At 41.3% G+C, this 23,556-nt stretch overlaps 1 protein-coding gene across 2 annotated transcripts in view; it reads left to right on the top strand.

The window, feature by feature from the left end:
- smyd3 (SET and MYND domain containing 3) overlaps nucleotides 1–23,556 on the top strand; it is a 234,947-nt gene that overhangs the window by 160,010 nt on the left and 51,381 nt on the right. For both annotated transcript variants that reach the window (XM_036593329.1, XM_036593328.1), the window contains exon 6: nucleotides 21,041–21,108. In XM_036593329.1, the coding sequence (XP_036449222.1) occupies nucleotides 21,041–21,108 (68 nt within the window). The remainder of the gene's footprint in view (nucleotides 1–21,040; nucleotides 21,109–23,556) is intronic.

Genomic DNA, 23,556 nt, shown 5'->3' with positions numbered 1-23,556 from the left:
GGAATTTTTTAAACATTGGTGGAATTCCCCTTTAAATCTACCAAAAGAACTACAGCTTCCAGTATCTAACCTGATATTTCAGATCAAAGAACACAAATCAAATAAACAGTATATTAGAGTAATTTCAGTGTGCTAGTAAGTTTTTGTTTGACAACAAATAAATACATTTTTGCGTTTTAGAATAACAAAACTATTATTAGAAAAGAAACCAAAGGCACAGTTATGTAATGGTAATTATGTTGATGTAAGTGAAAATGATGTCCACATGTTAATACATTAACTGATATGTACTCCGTGCTAAAGAAGACGGCTTAACTACACTCTTTCTATAGAACTGTTTCATGCTTAAATGGTTCTTTGCATAGTGAAATGTCTCTGTAAAGACATCTGACCAATCAAATCACTCTGAATGACTCTCAAACACTAAATTATGCAGAAAGTTTTTCAGTTCTGTGTAATAATTTGTATTAATTAATTGAGACTCCTGCAGATATCAGGCGTGGTGTTGTGTTATATTCGTGCGGTTTGTGTTTGTGTGGTAAACTGTTGAACCGTATCAGATGAAGACGCCGAGTCTCCTCTTTCAGTCTGAGGTAGTATCTCTAATTGGCTGTGCCGGTTCGAGTCGTGCTTTGTGAAATCTTCCTCTTAATTAATTCACTCAGTCTGTTCTGAGATCAGCTCTTGGCGTTTGAGGAGTCTTGGACTGTTTCTCCATTACCTGAATTCCTATCTCCCAGCAGGGGAGGGAACAGCGTGTGAAATGCAGGAGCGCGGTGCCGTAAATAAGCCTCCTGCGGAGAGGAGGTGGAAGTGTATAAATACACACAACAGGCTGTCTATCCTCAGGAATTAAACCGTTTTTTTCCTCCGTTTCCCTGCTTTAGGCTGGAGGTGGTGGGCTGTGAATGAGCGCTGGGTGATGTATGGGTTATTTGGGTGAGAATATGGGTGCAGTTGTGCAGTAGATCTCCACAGTGTTTGTTATTAGAGGGGAACTTTGCATCACGGTGGAGAGAGGCATGGTTTTCTGTGGCTGCATTGATTTGCAGTGTGGAATTGGATGCTTTTCTAATACATTACTTTTCTGTAAGCATGGTTTGGCCTCCTGCGTGTCCTGTATATCTGCACGGTTCACAGATTTACGCTGTATGAGAGAATGTAAACTCTGGCTGTGTAGAAAGCTCACGTTTAAACAAACGCTTCTTTACCTGAAACATGTTTAGCAAAAAATTCAATTCCCCAGATTCCCCACCATCCACCACCCCTCTGTACCCCAAATACCGTCAATCAGCCAAGACATGTTTGGTGTTGGCCACCAACGGCCAAACTAATTTCAAAATCCTGCTGCTGTTTTTAGCTGTGTGACAGACTTTAGTCCATCTTTGTAGACAGCAGTGAGTCATACAGCATCAGAAACACATAATCAAGACTATCAGAGATACTTAATGGGATTACTTTCAAAATTCCCCCATAATTCAGTGTGTGAGGTGTACACAGAGAGATTCAGAGTGGTTTGGTGTGAAATGGTTCTGGTGTCTTTACAGTGGTGGTGATAGGAACCAGGGGTCGCCATGACTACAACACAAATATAGACATTTTATTTACTATCCAGAACCACCAGTGAACCTACACGAGTCTTCTGAGTTTATATGAATGTTGATGATGGAAAATAGTGGAAAATCTGAAATAATAAGTTTTCTTTGGGGACTATTTTGCCTCACAGCGCCCTGCATGTATCCCTCCACCATGAATGGAGTTTAAGTTCTCTAAACTATCATAAAACAGTGTCTCAGTCATCAGGCAGTGAATTCATAACCATTTCATGTAGGAACTTTCTGTGAGGGAGCGTTTAGAGGTGGACGTCTGGTTCCTATCACCACCACTGTGAACCGTTCTGACTCGGTAAATTTCTCTAGAACAGAGCGTTTCACACCAAACCATTCTGAACCACTCTGAACCACTCTGAACTGCTCTGTTTACATCTTAACTGTTTAATTATGCAGAATTATTTTAAAATGTGGAGATTTGGGTTAAGCGAAGCTTTTGATTCACTGTAAAGTCACAGATGCTGTTGTTGTTGTTGTTGTTTGTAAGAAAAGATGATGTTTTTGTTAATATCCTGCTGACAGACCCTCCAAACAGACTGATTCACATTACTGAGAACACAGGAGTGACTGTGTCTCTTTATTGAGACTGAAGTCTGGTTTCTGTGTGTCTCAGGGAGAATTTGATCAGTGACCTTTTCTGAGCTGCAGTAAAAGCGTGGAAAGTGTTTCAGCCGGAGAAATTAAAGTGAGCAGTGGAGTGAAACAGTGTCACTGCAGACTTTCTGCACTCAGCACACAAACAGACCTACACACTGTACATGCAGCATTTTAATTATTAATCATACGTCCACCTCCTTGTTTCTACACTCACTGTCCACTTTATCAGCTCCACTGACCACATAGTTTCACTCTGTAGCTTTACAGTTACAGACTGTAGTCCATCTGTTTCTCTGCATACCTGTTCTTCAGTGGTCAGGACCCCCATGGACCCTCACAGAGCAGGTACTATTTGGGTGGTGGATCATTCTCAGCACTGCAGTAACACTGACGTGGTGGTGGTGTGTTAGTGTGTGTTGTGCTGGTCTGAGTGGATCAGACACAGCAGTGCTGCTGGAGTTTTTAAACACTGTGTCCACTCACTGTCCACTCTATTAGACACTCCTACCTTGTCAGTCCACCTTGTAGATGTAAAGTCAGAGACGATAGCTCATCTGCTCGTCATCTCTTTAATTCAGCCTTTCAAAAGATGGGTCTCCAGGGGTTCTTTAGTAAAGATAATGGTTCTATATAGCACCCAAAAGGTATTGTTACGATGTCAAACCTGTAACTGTAGAATAACCCTTTTTGGTGCTTTATAGAACCCTTTTCAGAAAGGTTCTGTAGAGTCATATACAACACAAGCAAAGAACACTTTAATCATGCAAAGGGTTCTTTGAGTTTTCAAGGTTCTATATAGAACCATTCTCTTTATTAAAGAACCCTTGAAGAACCTTCTTTTTTAAAAGTGTAGCTGAGCTAAAGCTTAAAGCAGAGCAAAGTTAGTCTGGATTTGTGTTTATATTTTTCACAATTATATTATATATTATTATTATATTATATATTATATTATATCACAAACTTTATATATAAAATAAATACAAAAGCAGTGAGAAATCATGTCATTACCAGAGAAGAGCAGATCAAAGGGCAGATATCGGCAGTTTGTGCTGCCTTAAAGGGTTAATGCTGTAACTGTGGGCTGTGAAATCAGAGGCTTGAGCTCTATGTTTAGTAATGTGTCGTTCCTTCGAGCCGCGTGCCTGCGCTCTCTGAGTGATAGGATCGTGTGGTTAGGGGTCAGTTGTGTACACTAGACCCTGCAGTGATGAGGTGCTATCAGGTGAGACATACCTGCACGGCCACAGAGCGGAGAGATTAGAGGAACACGTCTGAGTAAACAGACCACAATCCTCATTATGCAGCCAGCGCGCTTTTACAAAACATTAAACCCGTCAGACTGACGGCCTCCAGCTAATTGCTCAATTTAGCAGTTCAAAGGTGCATTTCTTTTACATCAGAGCTTATCAGCAGCACCCGAAAAGCACAGCGTGCACACTTTTCCCATCAGCCACCGTCTGCGGTGCCAGAGGTTTTGGGCACATCTACTCATTTAGATTTGAACTGCTGTAGGCTGAATGGGCGGGGCTAAGCTGCTGTCGGCTGAATGGGTGGGGCTAAACAGCTGTAGGCTGAATGGGTGGAGCTAAACTGCTGTAGGCTGAATGGGTGGGGCTAACCTGCTGTACACTGAATGGGTGGAGCTAAACTGCTGTACACTGAATGGGTGGAGCTAAACTGCTGAATTATTTTAGTAGCACAAAATAATATAATTTTCTAAAATACATTTTTAAAAACTCCATCTGAACCTTCTTAAATCTTTAGCTTCAGATAAAAATATCTTCAATATTATGAAAAAAAAAACGCATTCAAACTGGTGTAACTGGACTTTTCCTTTTTTCTTGAACTGCAGGGGTTCAGTTATTTTTGCTGTTTCCTGTTTTCACCTCCAGATTATTGATTTGTTCAGTTCAGTCTGACAGCAGAGTTTCCTGTCTGTATGTTACTGTATTCTGTGTAAACAGACAGTGAGGATGGAGGAGGAGGGAACACACACACACACACACACACACACACACACACACACACACACACACACACACTCTCCTCTGATGTTCAGGCCTTGTTGCCGTGGGTGACAGACGTCACACGGTTCTTCAGATGTCAGCGCCGACAGGAGGAGAGTCTGTCATGTGAAAACACACTCTCTCTCTCTCTCTCTCTCTCACACACACACACACACACACACACACACACACACACACACACACACACACACACACTCAGCGTCTGATTGGTCGGTAAAAAAGAGGCGTGCCATTCAACAAAGATGGACGACTTTGAGGAGCTTTGGCTTTCTCAGACACTCTAATGTTTCACTGTGAAACGTGTATTTGTTAAATAAACAGTGAATACTTCCTCAATGTAAGTCTGTTATTCGGTAGTAGTAAATCGCACTGAGCACCAAAACATACAGGGTATCTTATATTTAGGACGAGGCTGAAGGTGGCTTTCTATTCTCCAGTTTCTTGTTCGAATTTTCCTGCTCCACCGTAAATGGTGGCGCTATTCTGAGCTCAAATGTTGCCATAGTTAGAGCAGTGAAAGAATCGTTTTCCAGCAGCCATGAAACTTATCATAAAATGTCACGTGGAGCATCCGCGACAGGCAGCGCCAAACCGCAGAAGGTATGTGAGGTTGTAAGCCCACCAAGGTGCTTAACCACCAAGGGCCTAAACTGTAGCCTGAATGGGCGGAGTAGGCCAAATCTTTCTGTATCTATCTATCTGTCTGTCTGTCTGTCTATCTGTCTGTCTATCTGTCTATCCATCCAGCCGCCTGTCTGTCTGTCTATCAAGCTATCTAATAACGTCATTGTGCTAACTGTAATGTTCTTTATTACTGGCCTAATTAACAGCTTTGCTTTGCAGAAGAATTGTTGATTATTATTATTAATTTTTTTATATCAGTGTATTTTATCATTGTATCTTGCATTAAAAAGCAGCCATCAGCAGTGTCAATCTAGTGCAGGTAGAAGAGGAGAAATTTCACTATGATTTTAATTTGATCAGATGTTCTCATTGTGTGGACAGACGTGCTTTGCAGAAACAAAATGTGTCCTGAACAAGTTTTTCTGTCCTTTTGTAACATCGAATCAAACAGAAAGAAGTCAGAAGTGCAGACTCACAACGTAAATGAAATATCAGTGTCATTCTTTAAGTAACAAATTATATATATTATGTGTGTATATATATATATATATATACATAATTGTGCATGCTCATTTAGATAGCAGATCAAAATAATAATGACTCTAGACTTCCAGGTTGTAAAATATATCTAGTTGAATGTGTAAATCATCCATATACAGTGTGAAGTTTCTGTTGAGACGCTGTGTGTTTGGTTTTCGGTGGACGGTCTGGCCGATGTGGGTAAGTCCTCCCTCCGGCAGCCTGACCTTAAATGGAATAAACCATCCAAGCAAGCTTAGTTATTTATAACTGCGGGCACCGTGCCTTCTACAAACTCACATTAATTCCACTGGCAGATCGCCATGCTCCTAAAAGAGAGAGAGAGAGAGAGAGAGAGGGGGGAAAGTGCCCTGCTTTACTTCCAGCCTTCTCTGAATACATGCTAATCGCTCGTTCCTACAAATTGGTCTTCCATAATGAGCACGGCGCTCCCAGGCCTGCTGACCCAGTTAGAGACGGACTCTCGGAGCCACAGTGCAGATCTGGAGGCTCTGCTTTACTTCAGAATCAGAACCAGAACCAGCTTTACTGGGACAGTGGGCAGACATGCAAGGAATTTGTCCAGCATTCTTTCACGCAGATGCGCACACTCACACACACACATACGGTGAGGGGGAAGCAGCTGCTGCGACACTTTAGTTTAATTTTTATTTTAAAGTAACATTATGTAATAATTTTACCTTAAAATATCAGCTTTTAAAATCTGTTATTGCTGCACTGACTTATAATAGTGAGACATTCCGGGCCGGAACGCCTGCTATAGCGCTATGTAACTTTGGAGGAGCAGCACGAGAACCTCTCGCCAGAACTGCGTAACACTTTACGGCACCACGTCACATTAGAAGCAGCTCGGTATTCCCAGCATGGACATCATGGCAGAGGCTGAGAAGAGACCAAAGAAGACGCTGTTGGAGGAAGAAAGGAAGAGAGAGAGACCGAGTGAGAGACGAACAGTAAATCTCAGACTGGCTTTTACTCGTCAGTAAGAGCTAAAAGAGATGAAAGGATGCAGGACAGACTCACGGCTAACGGGACAACAGTGAAACTCCGTCAGCGGAGTGTTCATCCCTGCCAGCGTTATTTATGTAAGACTGCGCCGTCGGCTGGAACCGTATCTGTGTCATTCCCGTCTCAGAGTTTTGTAGTGTTCCCGATGCCAAAAGTCCCATTTCAGTCCCGATTCAGGCTGACATGCACAGAAATAAGTTTATCTCAGAATGATTCGTCAGTCTGTCAGTTTCACGCCAAATAAGTCGTGGAAGTTTGTAATGAAATCCTGCAATGTTACTCTGCCTTGTAAGTCGACACGGTTCTTTCTCTTCTGATGTTCTTTGCCGGTGTTACGCTGAATTCCAACTCAGGCAGATGGACGCTACAGATTACACTCACAATATAAACACATAAACAACGGAAATCAAGTGTAACCTGTAGGGTCCACACGGCTGTGTGATGCTCATGCAGTCAGATTCTGTTTCCTTCAGCTTGTCAACAAATGCACGTGTACAGCTGTCCATGTGGGGGCGCTCACACCGCGATTTGTACGTATGACAGTGGTCTAAAAGTGAAATACACTCTGCGACTGTAGGGGGAGACCAAGAGCAAAAAATACCAATTCTCGCATAATGCTGCCTTAACATATTTACAGTGTGTATATGCACTTAATATCCACATTACATCTTTCACATCTATATAAAAATGAACAAAAACTATGTTTTCATAAGCATAAACAGAGATATGTTTAAACAATGAAACTGACTGTGAAAAAAGTCTTCAGACATCACAGATAATAAAATATAAATAATGATGCAGCAGTTACAGGATGTCGCTTGTGCACCGTTTAAAGTGGAACAGGAAAATGCGAACAGGAAGCCGACTTCAGCCTCGTAAGAGCGGCACTGAATGTAGTTTTCCGTCTGAAGGTCGTTTGACTCATTCGCGCGTCTCTCACACTCAAGCTTTACTCTCCGAGCGTCCGACGCTGCTGGACTTTAGTAAATATTACAGTCATTCACTCGGCTGTGGAGCCTCTCGGCTTATAGGCTGAGACCGCGGCGTCGCCGGCTGAGTGAGGAGCACCGTAGGCGGACCACACGGAGAGTCGACTAGTCTCCATGCTAGGCTAATGGGTAACGGCTAACCCCAAGAGACTGGCTTTTCGTTCCGCTCTCTTTTCCTCGTTAACTCATTACAGTCTGATTTCGCTCCTTTGACAATAAACTGGACTAACTGACCTCAGGCTGCAGCTCAGTACACGAGAGGTGATGGACTCAGTGAGTTCTGACCTGTTTGTACGTTGCATTATTTGCATTTATGTGCTCATCAGTCTAACAGTAATGGCTAAACTAACACCTTTAAAGGAATTTGAACTGCTGTGTCACTGATTACTAATATACACACACGTTCCTCTCGTGGCTGTGTGATGCTCCTCTGAGCAGGAGAGCAGAAGGGAAGGCCGGGCTCAGCTGCTCTCACACTGTGGGAGTAAATGGGTGTTTTCTCCTCCTCCTCCTCCTCCTCATCCTCCTCCTCCATCACCTCTTTAATAACACTTCCACAGACTAACACTGAGAGACCGACTGCAGAGAAACACAGACCAGCACTGACACGGCCGACTCTGCTCTCCAGTCAGTGATCAAAGAATAAATGCATATACATTTCTAATAATAATAATAATAATAATAATAATAATAATAATAATCATTGTCATCAGCGTCATCATGTTATTTCCAAAGTGCTTTTCTCACATTCAAGCCCTGTTTACAACAGAGGATTTAAACACATAAACAGAGTGAAGAACAGTAAACGTTGACCTGCTGTATGAATATAAAATTAAACTGTATGATTTTTTGTGTCTTTTGGTTCCAGTTAATATTTCAGCTCAGTGCAGTCAGATATCAGCATCCAGTGAGCAGCGAAACTCAGCGTTTAGGAGGCTGTTTAGAATCTGATGAAGTCAACCTTAAAAATTCAGAACCAATTTTAAAATCCTGAAAAATTGACTAGAAAAAACGTGCAGCTTATGTAGCTCCCACGTGTTGCTAGGGTATTTTAGATGGTTGCTAAGGTGTTGTTAACCGGTTGCAATGCTTTCTCAGGTGGTTGCTAAGGTTACTAAGGTAACTAAGTTGTTGCTGTGCTATCCCAAGTGATTGCTAAGGTGTTACTAAGTGGTTGCAATGGTCTCCCAGGTGGTTGCTAAGGTTTTGCTATGTGCTTGCTAGGGTGTTGCTATGATATGCCTGGTCTTACATGGTTGCTAGGGTGTTGCTAGGTGATTGTTGTGGTATCCCAAGTGATTGCTAGTGTGTTGCTAGATGGTTGCTGTGGTATTCCTGATGGTTGCTAGGCTGTTGCTATGATATCCCAGGTGGTTGCTAGGGTGTAGCTATGGTATTCCAGGTGGTTCCTAAGGTGTTGTTAGGTAGTTGCTATGGTATCCCAGGTGGTTGCTAGGTGTTTGCTAGGTTGTTGCTGTGGTATTTATAATAGTAGCTAGGGTGTTTCAAGGTTTCAAGGTATTCAACGTGGTTGCTAAGGTGTTGCTAGGTGGTTGCTATAGTGTCCCAGTTGGTTGCAAGGGGGTTGCCAGGTGATTGCTATGAAATCCCACATTGTTATTTGGATGTTTACGCTGGGAGCACAAACTTTTGCCCTTCATTCATTGTTTTGGTTAAAAAAAAATGATTTAATCAATAATTGTATGAAAACTGTACGTCCAATTAAAAAGCTGTGTACAAGCACACCACTCCTGATCCAGTCTAACTTTATGGAGCTGGAATAGTGTCGACATCTCGAAAACTTTGGGATGAATTAGGGACACAAATATCTGGCTAAAAAATAAGAAAAGAAGAGCATAAATTGGAGAACAATACTGTCGCCCACTGTAAAACAATGTTCCCTCAGTAATGAATACATAAATGTGTCTGCAGAGACTGAAGCACCTGTAGACCCACACCTACACACGGCACGTTTACACATTTACATATTTAAATGAGGAGATGAAGCTGCTGGCTGACAGACGATGCAGTGAAAATCTCAGCCCCTCGTCTGTGTGTGGTGGACGCTGCGTGTGGACAGCACGGTTATTAACCCTGAGACGGCCACAGTTACTGTTATCATATCAATCTGCTGTTTAAATGAAGAAACACAATGAAGTTCATTTACATTCAGTCTCAGAGTCGAGTCTGAGCTTCTCGCTTCGTTTTGGCAAAAATGTAAAGGATGTTTTTCTGTAAATCAACAATAAAACACAACAGTACCTTTTTCATCAGATGCAGTTCATAATAAATGATCTCCTCTTCTGCCTACAGACACACTCTGCTCCAGATCTACTAAGCACTAAACGTGGGATGCTGTTTGTTGAGGTTCTAGAAGGACTTTGTAAAGTATCAACGGAACGTTTAGAATCTTCACTTTCAGTAGTTTCTACACTTCATAGCAGAATTAACATCATAATATTATATTAATTATTAATTATAAGCTTTCGCAGTAGCTACATGGAGTTATAGCAGAGTTACAGCAACATTATGGTGGCATTATAGTGGAGTTATAGCACAGTTGCTTTGGTGATATAGAAGCATTATAGCAGAGTTACTGTGGCGATATAGCAGCGTTATAGTGGAGTTTTAGCAGCATTAGAGTAGCTTAATAGCAGAGTTACAGTGGAGTTATAGTGGAGTTATAACAGCATTTTAGTCAGGTCATAATGAAGTTATAATGGAGTTACAGCAGAGCTGCAGGGAAGTTATAGTGGAGTTATAACAGCATTTTAGTCAGTCATAATGAAGTTCTAGTGGAGTTATAGGGAAGTTATAGTGGAGTTATAGTGGATTTATAGCAGTGGAGTGTAATTGTGGAGTTAAAGGTCAGTTGTGGCAGGTGGTTATATTCATTATCATGAGGTTGTAGAGAACTTCCAGTAAAGTTAATGTGGACTTAGTGTGCCATTAGAGTTACGGCTGGAGTTATAGAGACATTATAATTGAGTTGTAAAGAAGTCATAGTGAAGTTTTGGTGTAGTTATTACAATATTAATAAACTAATTTTAAACCAGTTGTAAACACTTTATAAGGGTAGTCGTGTTGTAAAGTGGTATCAGATCTGCTGTAAGAGTTTTAGTGAATTTGAGTGTTGAATCTCTCAGTTTGAGCTCTTTCTCTGGAAATTAAACTCTTTTACAAAGACTCTTTAATCAAACGGCTGCCTGGTTGAATAATTCCGTGTCATGTTGGTTCGGTGAGTGAGGGTCTCTGGGTAATCTCTGTTCTGCGTGTGTCAGTGTGTGTCTGAGGTTTGATTGATTAGGTTTGAAGTTGAGCTGAGTTTGAGAGTCCAGGCGTTGGAGCTCAGAGCTAGTTGTGATTGAAGGCTGCGCAGTGAGTCTGAGTTTTGGGGATCGTGTCCTCGTTCTGCCGCTGTGGCGTTTAATCACGGAGATCCTGACTGAGAGCTGCTATCAGTTTCAGTGTCATATCAAACCTGTTTTTTATAAATATGAACTGTGTCTGTTTCTCTGAAGAACCTCTCTGAGGCTGCTGGTCATCCGGGGCCGGATTCATGAAACTAGAGTAAGAAAAACGCGTGAAGTTTCTGAAGACAAGCACTAATAAGTTCACAAGAATGTTCTTAAATGCAGTTCTCAAAAAAAGAGTCTCTTCAGATGATTGTAATTATTTTCTTAAGATTAATAATTAAAAATAAGAGAATTCTTAAGCAGTTATTTGAAGAATAACAGTTTTTCATAACTTTTTACTTAAGAATGAAGTTAAAAACACTCATTTAAGAAGTTTTTCTTTCACTTTCCCAGGAGAGGAGAACTCTTCACTTCCTCTAATTAACAAACAAAAACAGATATGACTTTTATTTCTTTGAGAAATAATGAACATTAAGATTTTCATCAACACAAAACTACAGTTTGGCTAAACGCTCAGCGTCTGTTAGCGGCTGAGTCACTGACCTGTTCAGAGACATTTTCAGGGTTGCCAGGTTGGGCAGCATCACGTAGATTAGCATTTTGTGCTATTTGCAATGAAAGTAGATGTTTACCAGTATTTTTCATTACCTTTCAGTGTTTCAATTAGATTTATTAAAAAAATTAATAAAGAGAAACACTCAACAACATGGAACTTGATCAGCTATAGAAACACCTTGAGCTTTTTGTTTTTGTATAGAATATTCAAACATTGGAGATAATATTTGTTGGTATATTTGAAAATGAATATATTTAATAGTTTGTATTAATTTTATCTTTCGTCTTTTCTCTGATATTAATAGATGAGGAAGAGAGAGAATGACAGAGAGTGGTCACTACATCACATTCTCCACTCTTTTATGAAGCAGTGCTGTCTTAAACACGTGTTTACGTTTTCATTTGGCAGAAGTGATAAAACACACGGAGACTGTAAAGCAGAGAAATGACTGACAGAAAAAGTGGATATTCTGCTCTGAACCTCCATTTATAGAAATGAATCACAGTTTAAATCACAGTCGCAATAATAGGCAGAAAAATTGCAATTAGATATTTTCCCAGAGATGAGAAATACTCTAAATGAATCTCCTCCTGATCTCAGGTTCTTCTCCTGGACACAGTTCAGTCCAGTTTAAATCAGAGTGAGACTGAAGCCGTTTTCTCCTGATTCTGAAATTCGGCTCCTGAGAAATAAAACTCAGATTTTCTCACTTTGATCAAAACGTGGCCCCACATGTGGATTAACTCTTTAGAGTCTGACTCGTCTCAGCCCCGCCTCAGCTGAGTAACATCTCCATAAGAACAGTGTGAGATCTCATCGTTCTCTTATACAGCTCTGTTCTAGATCACAGAACCCTCTCAGCAGTCCGTCAGCGCAGAAGGAGAACTCACGCTTTTCTCCTTCATCACCAGAACGTCTCACAGTGAGACGCTGATGTTAATCTCCTCTTTTCTCCTGAGGAGGTTCAGGAGGAACAGCTCAGAAACCAGTGATCGTTAATATAATACTGAGATCTGCTTTATTTGTCTTAAGATTCTTTTTTCCTCTGGGTTCCTCAGTCGTCCAGCTCTGTGCTCAGCGCTGTGTTAGTCAGAGCTCTGCAGAATCGCTGCCACCTCAGTTTACTGAGTCCAGGTGATGCAAATCAGCAGAGAGCTTTTCTCAGGTGACGCCACAGAAGCAGATTCATCACTAACTGACCATATGCGCAGCTTTCCTGTCCAAAAGCGCCAGATAACCAGCCCTGTTCTCTCTCTGGGTTCTCTGCAGAGTCAGTGGGCTGTAATTAATGAGCAGCTTTAGCGTGATGCTGTGCAGGACAGCGAGAGGGAGATGCTTCTTAAAGGGGGCAAATTGCGCTTTTCCATTTTCTTCTCCTTCCTTTAGTGTGTTGTATACTTTTGTGTATATTAACACTCTGCAAAGCTCAGCGTTCCCTCCAGAGGGAGAACCTCTCTCCCACAGAACCCACTGTTCTCAGCTGCCTGAAACGCCTCGTTGGAATTCCAGCCCTTTTCCTTTGTTACAGGATGACTCAGTCTCGTAACGCAGTTCTTACTGCCCGCCTACCGGCGAGCTCCGCCCCCTCACACAGCGCACAGTGGCTACTGGAGGAGGAAGAGTGTGTTCAGTGCTGTAGCGTGTGGAGAGACGCTGACCGGACTTTCAGGATCCACTCTGGATCAAACCGATCCGGCAGAACCGACACCGCAGGAGAAACAGCCACAGTGGAGTTACAGCTGCTCAGGAGAGAAGGGTCTGTCTGCAGACTGCAGGACAGTGGAGGAACCTGGAGGGCGGAACCGTATGAGGAAAATAATGTGTTTTTGGAACATGAAGCTGTAAATCTATTCTAGAACCCAGAAATAAAATTAGGAACACTGAAAATGAGCATAATAGGTTGACTTTAATAGTGTTTTTTTACATAAACCCACTCTGAGGTATCTGAGGATGGAGATTAGACAGCGTTCACTGGGTCAGGACACATTAAAGTAGAAGTTCAAGCAAAAATGCTGATGATGAATGAGGGTTAGTAGACGCTTATTAGCTCTGTGTAAATTTGATCATACATTAGTCTTATTACAGTTTATGCTACCAGAATTATCATTGCTGTCAGAACAAAATCTTCATTTTTGTCATTTTAAATATGTGAAACATCAGTTGTTCTTTACTTTGTGTGAAAAATACCTGAACCAACAGAAATATTCCAGAATGACTGAATAAAATCCTGTTCCAGCAGCGGCAGTATACAACAGTTAGTTCTAACGGCACCATCTGATTGGTTAAGAAGTGTTCTAAGCATGTTCTTCCACAATACTTGTATCATTCAGTGAGCACTGGTTGCTAAGTAACAACTGCTTTGCAGCTAACCATCACTAAGGTTTTCCTTTGGCACATTGGAACAGAAAATGCTCACGTTAGGTGACGCCTGTATTGTCTTATTTGAGCTGTAGCCTTTTTAGGTCAGACTCTGAAGAGGAGGGGTCACTACAGCAGGACTACATCACATTCAGGACCTGTCACTGATCCTAAGTGAGCTTCTCAGAACAACTAAACAAACTGGAATCAACCAAACAGAATGCAGTTCAGCAAACGAGTCGGGCTGTGAAGCTTTACAGACCGACTGAACTAAAACACATTCAGCTTCATCTGGACAAACACTGAACAGGCTGAACCTGATCTTCACACAGTTTAATAGCTCGACGTCTTTTGGATTCAGTCTGGTCTCAGTTTTGACATCATTTGATCTTTGTCTCCTTAGTTTTAACATAATTTGGTCTCGTTCTCATCTCGATCTCAACATCAGTTGGTTTTGTTTCGGTCCCATCTTGGTCTCAACATCATTTAGACTCAGTCTCATCTCAGTCTCCATATCATTTGGTCACAACATCATTTTTAACTTGTTCTGGTCTTGGTCTTGGCCTTAATCTGGTCTTGGTCTTGACTCAGACTCTGTGTGCAGGTCTGACTCACCTCTAACAGTCTTGACTGCGTCACTGCAGACAGAAGTGTCTCTGTTTGTGGTGTCTGATCTGCAGCAGGTTTTTCGGGGACTTTATTAGTGCGCCAGAACAGAAGCCAGTCAAATCGTGTTTTGGAGAGATCAGAAAGTTTCCTCTCCTGCAGGATTACTGTCCTATTAGAATTGTAAAACAGGCTGCAGCCGCCGCAAAGACTTTCTCTTTGTATGCCAGAAAAGACTAAATTTAAACGAGGGCTTCCTTTATCTGTCAGTAACGTATCGGCAGACGGTCCCGTCAGACCTCCAGTGTTTTTTGCGAGTGCAGGAACGACAGCGGCATCGTAATTAGATTCACTGTGATTTGCGGAGCTGCTCTCAAACTGTCCCGAGTCCTGGGGCCGCATTTCTGAAAGCTTCCAAAGAAAAACTCACGAAAGACAAACACTGAGAGGTTCTTTAGGAAATTAGAACGTGCTCTGAAGAAACTTAAGAAGTTCTCAGATGTTCTCCTAAGAATGAACGCTGGTGTAATTAGATCATTACTGCTACTGAGTTGATGAACTTTTGATTCTTTGTGCTGTCAAAATCTACAAGTGGCTTTCAAATCTTCTCTCTTAAAAGAGATGGTTCTTCAAGGGTTCTTTAGTAAAGAAAATGGTCCTAAATAGAACCATGAGCACTCAAAGAACCATTTGCATGCTTAAATGGTTCTCTGCATGGTGAAATGGTTCTTCAGATTGATGGAGAGTGTGTTGTATAGGCTTCTGTATGGCACCAAAAATGGTTCTTCTATTGTTACAAGCTTGACATCGTAACAATAGTAGAACCCTTTTTAATGCTATATGGAACCATTTTCAAAAAGGTTCTATAAAGAACACATTCTCCATCAATGTGAAGAACGCTTTCAGGGTGCAAAGGGTTCTTTGAGCATTCATGGTTCTATATAGATCCATTTTCTTTACTAAAGAACCCTTGAAGAACTGTCTTTTTTAAGTGTGCACAGCGTCTAACTGATACAGTTGTGTGCAAAAAATTGAGCGTCTTGGTCAAATTCCATATTTTGTTGTTTGATAAAATAAAACACAAACTATAAAACAGGAAACATTTTGTGTTTTTTTCCAAAAAATTTGAATCACAATCATTTATTGCGTCTCATTTATGGACCTTCGACCTTCGACGGTTCCACTTCTTTCGGCCGAATTCTGAGGCCGCATCTATGTGTCTTTCTCAGCCCTGAGTTCCCATGAGCCTCTGTGTCTCTCAAACTCACAGCTGATCGGGGGTCACGAGTTATGACGCTGCTGCAGCTCTGAGTCCTCGGTAGGCCGGATCATTCGGCGCTATAGAAGGACACACTCTGCCCAGCAGCGTCCTTTAAATGAGACTCACTGCATTTGTGTTGCACATACAAGGAATCAGTGTGTGTGACATTAACACACTGAACAGACCAGATAAACACACTGTTAATAAGCAATAAACTAAGAGACAAATACAATAAAATACAGTAAATACAGTAAAGAATAGTGAACAATAAAGAGCTGTGTGAAAGAAGCTAAAGAGGTGTGTAAATATCTGTACATATACAATAAAATACACTATAAAACTATTACAGACAGAATATTACAGAATGATGTGAACACTGTAAGAACTTCTGTCCAGTTGTGCAAATAAGCTTTGTTACCGAAGAGTTACTGAAATATATTAATGTTCCATATTAAACTATTAACTGTTGATATTATGAATAACTGATTGCAGTAAAAATATTACCTATTAATCGTATCAGACTTAACCCTCTATTGCACAACGTTGCCTCAAGGCAACAAACTCATTTTCCTCACTTTACCATAACATTATACATAATTAAAGACATTAATTACCCACGATAGGGTTAACAATAAATGGAGGAGTTTGAGTAAGTCAGTAAAAACCATGTACTTGGTCATTCGGTCTCTTAGTGGGCACTTTTAAACCTCTTTTTAAACGTTCAGTATCGATTTATTTTGTTATGAGAATTTGCAGAAATATATTTGTTGCCTAGAAGCAACATCGTCTGACAGGGGAATGGATTTAGCCAGTCACAAGCCAGCTCTCACCACTTCAGGGAACACAGGGTCTATATCATTTCTTCCCATTGTCACACAGTGTTGCCTCAAGGCAACACACCCCAAAAGGACCCCTGCACACATTATTAATTTTTTTGCAAGTTTTTGAATTTAATAATCGGGTCCAAAAAAATACATCAAGGATCATTTTTGCAAGAAAAGTGAACTGATTTTTTTTTAGTTGCTCTCATGATGCGTGCAGTGGAGGGTTAAAGAATGCAGCTCCTGGTGTGTAAGATGCTCTATAAGCTCTTTGAGGGGTTATAGTAACTGACACAGTAGACGTTTTCCTCAGTCTGGTCTGATGGTTCAGGGTTAAGTGTGCTGCCCTGAGGGTGGGGGGTGGTTCAGTGTGTTCCTGAGCATGTTTGAAGGGGGTAGTGTGGGGGTGGTGTATCTACAGCCTTCAGACATGCACACTTCAACCTGTCTCCAAGCAGAGCCCCCCCAAACGTCTGAGTCACCCCACATTAAAGCCTCAGCAGTGGCGCCTCAGTAAGTGCTGCAGCTCCACACCTATCAGCCATTAATTACCTGCCCAGGTGCTTCACACAGGCCTTTAGAACACAGACAGATATAAGGGTTCATCCGTCATCGAGAGCCACTCTCCAAATCTGCCGTTCCTTCATTTGTCAAATCCAGCATGTAATGAAATTCCCAGTTTGCGTATCGTTTACTATGTAAGTAAAAAACACCAGCTGCTCTCTACAGTGGGTGAATATTTATGATGGACCGACAGAGATGATTATATTAATCTCATTATATTAATGTACAGCACATTTAAATTAATAATAAGAGAAGAACCAGATTTAACTGACCAAATCGCTTAAAACCTTCAATCAGCTGCTCTGCATGACTATATTTCTGATATTTTTAGAGCTTAATATTTTAAAACATTTATAAATAATATTTCGGCCATCAGGTGTTTTGACACGGTACAATGTGGCCCTCTTTGAAAAAGACGTTTGTAAATGTAAATGTTGAGAGTCTTGAATTCTGGCTGATGTTTGAACTGAATCTTACTTATGCTAATGAAGTCATTTAGAGTTATTTTAGAGAGCCAAAACCAGAAAATAGAAATGTTTTAATTAAATAAGTTTAACAAAAACACTGATAATGCTAATTCATGGTAGTAGCACTGATCATGTTAGCGCTCAGCTAGCTGGGTTGGCTCTGCTCTGTATACAGACGTTTAAAACTGGAAACAGGCGTAAATAACATTCTTTACTCTGAGTGTCTCAGTTTTTAACCCCTTCTTTAAAGGCTGGAACTGAAAGTCTGTCTTTTAGTATTGGAGCGTTAGCCTGTTAGCCTGTTAGCCTGTTAGCAGAATAGCTTGTTAGCTGGTTAGCTTTCTGCTGACCAGTTCAGTCGGCTCCAGTGAGAGGCAGAATGTGTCCAGTTCCACATCCGTATCCAGTCGAACTGGCAGTTTTTTGACAGATTTAAAAAGAAACTGGGCTTTTCAGGCAGCGATAATGAAGCTAAATGGTCTTATAAAGTTCTGCTCTTTGTTTGTGAGGTTGCTGTTCCTGCTGTACTTTCCTCTTCACTCGGCTGTAGTGACCGCTGCAAACTGCAGGCTGTTCCAGAACGTTCCAGAGTCACATGAAAAATAAGGAACTGAATTTTACTTGATTGAGTGATCATGTAACATTATAAACACCAAAAATATCAGATTCAACTAAGAGATTTAACGTCAGGACGTCAGTCTGAGGGGAGGAAACCTGATAAATGGAGTTCTGTCTCAATTCAAGAGGTTAATTTATATAACAGTTTTCACAACAGGTCACAAAGCAGAACATCCCCGTCTGAGCATCACCAAAAAAGGCTCAGTCAGAGCCAGAGGAAGGAAAACACACACTCATCAGGTTTGGTCCTGATGATGAATTTGACCTGGATTATTATAGTTAACCACAACTATCACTAAAACCAAAACGAGCAGCCAAGATGTTCTTGGTAACTATAATAAAAATAAAAATGACAGTTTTCAGAAACTAAAATCAAATCTATAATGTTCACTGCAAAACTAACTAAAACTGAACAGAATTCCTGAAATTGAGACTTTAGAGTTCTACTCTTAACCTGAAACAAAAACTAAACATTTTAATACACACTTAAGACTGAAAATAATCAAAATAGAAAATAAATTAAAATGTACATGAAAAATGACACACAATCCTGCATTTGACAAGAATTCTGAGCACATAACGAGCTTAACCTAAATATTGTCACTGTCCAAAAAAAATCTCCATTTTTGTTTGTTTGTATTTTTGTGCATCATTTGAACTCGACAGCTGTGCTTTACATTGTGTGAGCACTTCATGATGATCGGACCAATAGAAAAGCTCCAATATCAGATGGACTAAAACATGGTTACATTAACCTGCATTAAAAATGAGGATTGTTTTTGCCCTCTGCTGTAAAGCTGCTGTTTTGGGGGAGCATGTTTTTCCTTGGACAGCCTTGATATGATGTTTATGATGTTTTATTTTTGCATATAGTTCTACATTAATACCAGTCATATTTACAGTGATGTTAGGTTAAATGTCTGTATTGTAACAGATATTTCAGTGAAGTGCTGACTGAGGTGGATCAGAGGGCAGCGCATTCACTGATGGGGAAATAGTCACGTGACTCAGTGAAGGAAAATATTTTGGATGAATTTGTGCCCAAAATTTGCTCTTTCACTCACACACGCTCAGACTAACCTTACAATTAGAGATATCACTGTTTCATCATTGACTCAGTTTCCTGTTAATTTAATGATTATTTGGTTGTTACTGATATAAATTTAGATGAATCTGCTTTATATTTTCAGTCTGTTTATTCTGTCCATCCTATACGCCGTGAGCAGTTCACACTGTTGTGGCTGTCACTGTATCTGTCTGTGTTTATGTGCTGGAGACCCCTGGGAGCTGTGAGACCCCCTGAGTGATGTGTTTATGGAAAACAGTGCAGATCTGTATCTTCCCTGGAGGCTGACCGCTGTTCTGTACATCAGCAGGACAGCAGCGTTTCCCTGCCCGGCTCCTGCTGTTTACTGGGCCGGCAGGACTCTGATGATGAGATGCTTTTTCTGACCGTGTGTTTGGTGTTTGGTTGCTTTGTGTTCAGGTACAGTTCGCAGGCTGGATCTCCTGGACGTGCTGGTCACTCAAAAAAATGTGCTGGTCACTCGAAAAAAGCGCAACAAAAATTTCAGTTTGCACAATTTTAAAAAAGTAGTCAGTCTGAGCAAAATGAATGCTTTTAGATGCTGCTACTGTGTTTAGCTGTGTTAGTGTACTTTAGTCCATGTTTATAGATAACAGAGAGTCACACAGAGTCAGAAACCACAGAATCAAGACTATCAGATACTGAACATCTCACGGTTTGAGATGAGCATGTGGTGATTTAGGCATGAGGCTAATTGATGGGGTATAATCCTGTTAGCTACATTAGCTTTGTGGCTCTGGTGCTAAAACTAAAGAAGCAAAACATGTCTTGGCTCATTGGCTGCGTCTGGGGTAAGGGTGAGGGGCGACTGATTAAATTAGGATTTTTTGCCAAACTATTGCTTTAGGATGCTGTAATGAATTCGGCCCCTGATGCCTTGGAGTGAGCCATAATATCCTCCTGTCTGCCATCACCGATCTAGGGCCTTGTTCAGACTGTCAGCCCAAATCTGATTTCTGTCATATCCAGATTGTGTCCAGATTGAATTTTGATAGTCTGAACAGCAAAAAAAAGCACATGAAATCTGATTTTTGCAGATCAGATCCAAATCACATTCGGAGGTGGTTTGAAATGCGACTCTAGTCGGATTTTTACAGATGCGTCTCAGTCTGGACGCTCTGGACACTCTAATCAGATTTCAAAGTGTCTTTTGCGTCACTCGCAACACGACAACAATGACGATGTCGAATCCAGAGTGATGAAGTGCTGGGACTGAAGAAGAGCTCCACAGACTCATGATGATGAAGAGAGTTCTGAGGAGTTTGGAGGGGAGATGATGCTCCTCCATCTCTCCTGCATCCGCGTTTAAAATCCACATCACCAGCATAGCTACATAGTTACTGACGCCTACGTCGTTACCACGGCAACCCATGCCAATAGACTGGTGATGTCTGGGCACACAAATCCGATCTGATCGCTTGAAAATAAGCAGACAGGCACCTCAAAAGATCTTATTTGAGAAACAGATCTGATTCACCTGCAGTCTGGACACAACTTTGGAATCACTGGCTCTGTGGCTACCTGGAAGGGCATTCACATCTGGCAAGAAACTGTGCAGAATCTTAGTGGTGTACCTCAAGGCTTAGTACTAGGTCCACTTTTCTTTTCCCTCTGTACCTACTTTCCTGGCAATGTAGTATCCTTATATAGCCTTCCCTTCCACAGCTACTCTGATGACACTCAACTCATCCTCTTTTCTTCAGATACTCAGGTTTCTGCTCACATCTCAGCGAAGTTAAAGTTGATGCAAGTATAAATAAAAAGGAAATTTTGATCTGATAAAGAATAAAAATTAAAAGGATGATCAAACACGTGGATCGTGTTTTTAGTGTTTCCCCTGTACTTTACTATGTGCTTTAAGGTCCTGTTTTGTTTGTGTTCTGTGTTCCAGGTCACCTGTAACTGCTTCAGTATCAGTAATGGTGAGCTGCAGGATGTTGGAGTGGGGCTCTACCCCAGGTGAGTGCAGCTAACACACAGGTGTATCTCATAGGCTGATGCACCTAATGGTTAAAAACCCAGTGCACTCAACGAGGGCCTTTTACCCACTTTCACCTTAACCAACTACGCTGATTGGCTCTGTTTACTGAATGTTGGTGGGTGAGCTGTGACTCTGTGCTCTGATGGAGTTCGTCTCATCACCGTTACTGCAGATACAGCCCTGCAGGAGGATCAACACCAACAACACAGACCAGAATGACCACAAACACACAAACAGATATGTGGACACTTTAGATGCGTCTCCAGAAAACACTACGAGGGGAAGATCAGCCCTTTAATCACGCAAAGCGTTTTTTTAAACATTCATGGTTCTATATAGAACCCTTTTCTTTACTAAATGACCCTTGAAGAACCATCTTTAAGAGTGAAAATTAAAAATGAAAAATTTCTATGGATCTGAAATTTTCATTTTATTTATTTGTTTGTTTATATATTTATTTATTTAGAGCTTTAATCTCGTCAGTTTTAACAGTTATTTTTCTTTCAGTTTACATTAAAATTTAGATTTAGTTTTTACAGGCACAGACAGGTTGTTGTGATTTGTAGATTATAGATTTATGTAGATTTTATGTGATGTTTCTATATAGAACCTCTTTGAAAATAGTTCTATACATTTTTTTTATATTTTCACCCAATAGATCATCTGTATCGTTTATTGAACGTCGGTTGAATCTCAATCAGGGTCAGTGTGAGGTTGAGGTTTAGGGTTTGGGCTGAGGTTGAGGTTAAGGTTAGGATTAGGTCAGGTTTAGGTTTGTCTGAATTAAGTGTTACCAGCATAAATGCCTAAAATGACTTTTATTTTGATGCATTGAAAACATGCACATAAAGGAGACATGGCAGAATAATTGATCTGTTTTGTTTTTATTCAAGTGTTTTATGGGAAAATACTGGACACAAATAACAGACATCCTGTCACTGACTGTACAGCAGTTAGAAGGCAGAGCCCTGTTAGCGCCGTCGCTCCGTCTCCCTCGGGTCTGACGCTAATCCTGTCTGTGTAATTCCTGAACCGTGCTGACCTACGTTAGCTCCCGCGCTAGCTGCTGCTCCGCGGCCGGATGAGACGCGGCCGAATCCGACTAATCCCTGCACCCGTGCCTGGTGCATGCTGGGGGATTTGTGCTGTCATGTGCTCAGCGCTCCTCAGCCCATCTCCTGGGGTTCAGGCGTGTCTGAGACGGGCGCTAAAGCTCCAGCAGCCACACCGGCTATTGTACTGCTATCAGACGCAAACGGCCCACAGCTGGAAATCCACGAAGATTTGCAGACACCCAGCGGAGCAGGAACGCCGTCATCCATGACAAACAGCCAAAGATCGTTCCTTCAGCAGCCTGTGTTCACGGCAGAGCAGCAGATGGAAACACGGAGCGCTAATTGGAGCCTCTGCTGTCCACACTGTGGTTTTACAGCACGTCTGCATTGCATTTGAGAACGTTATCACTGCGAAACTGATTCAGGTGTGTTCAGGTGTGTTCAGGTTTCCTCAGGTGTGCTCAGGTGCTCAGGTGTATCTAGGTGTCTGGAGGAACTTTTCTGGTCACAGCTTCTTCAGAAATAATTAAAGCTGCTGTTTGGAAATGATTCAGTTCGGTTTTATTTGAGTAGCACTTTCTGCACTCTTACAGTGAGGTGCCTTAAAGGGTTCTTTAAGCAATGCCATAAAAGAACCATGTTTGTAAATGAGATATGTGAGACTATAAAGAATCTTTACATAACATAAAGGTTCTTTACCAGTTTACTCATTTACATTAGGTGAAGTTTCTTTAAGTGTTAAAACCAAGAGGAACCAAGACTACAAAGGAGAACCTCTCTAAGAGCATCAGGAAGAACCACTGACAGGAACCAAGGCTCAAAAGGAGAACCCAATCTGCTCTTAGCACATACAGGATGGTAGATGTATAATGTGACGGAACACATAAAGGGTGGTATATGTAGAACGTGGTGGAACACATACAGGATGGTAGATGTAGAATGTGACGGAACACATAATGGATGGTAGATGTAGAATGTGGTGGAACACATACAGGATGGTAGATATAGAACATGGTGGAACATGTACAGGATGGTAGACATAAAACGTGGTGGAACATGTACAGGATGGTAGACATAAAACGTGGTGGAATACGTTCAGGATGGTAGATGTAGAATATTGTGGAACACATAATGGATGGTAGATGTAGAACGTGGTGGAACATGTACAGGATAGTAGATGTAGAACGTGGTGGAACACGTACAGGATGGTAGACATAGAACGTGGTGGAATACGTTCAGGATAGTAGATGTAGAATATTGTGGAACACATAATGGATGGTAGATGTAGAACGTGTTGGAACACATACAGGATGGCAGATACAGAAACGTGGTGGAACATGTACAGGACTGTAGATGTTGAATGTGGTGGAA

Source organism: Colossoma macropomum, unplaced genomic scaffold (assembly GCF_904425465.1).
Source record: "Colossoma macropomum unplaced genomic scaffold, Colossoma_macropomum, whole genome shotgun sequence".
NCBI lineage: Eukaryota > Metazoa > Chordata > Actinopteri > Characiformes > Serrasalmidae > Colossoma > Colossoma macropomum.
This window is presented reverse-complemented; position numbering and strand designations above follow the sequence as displayed.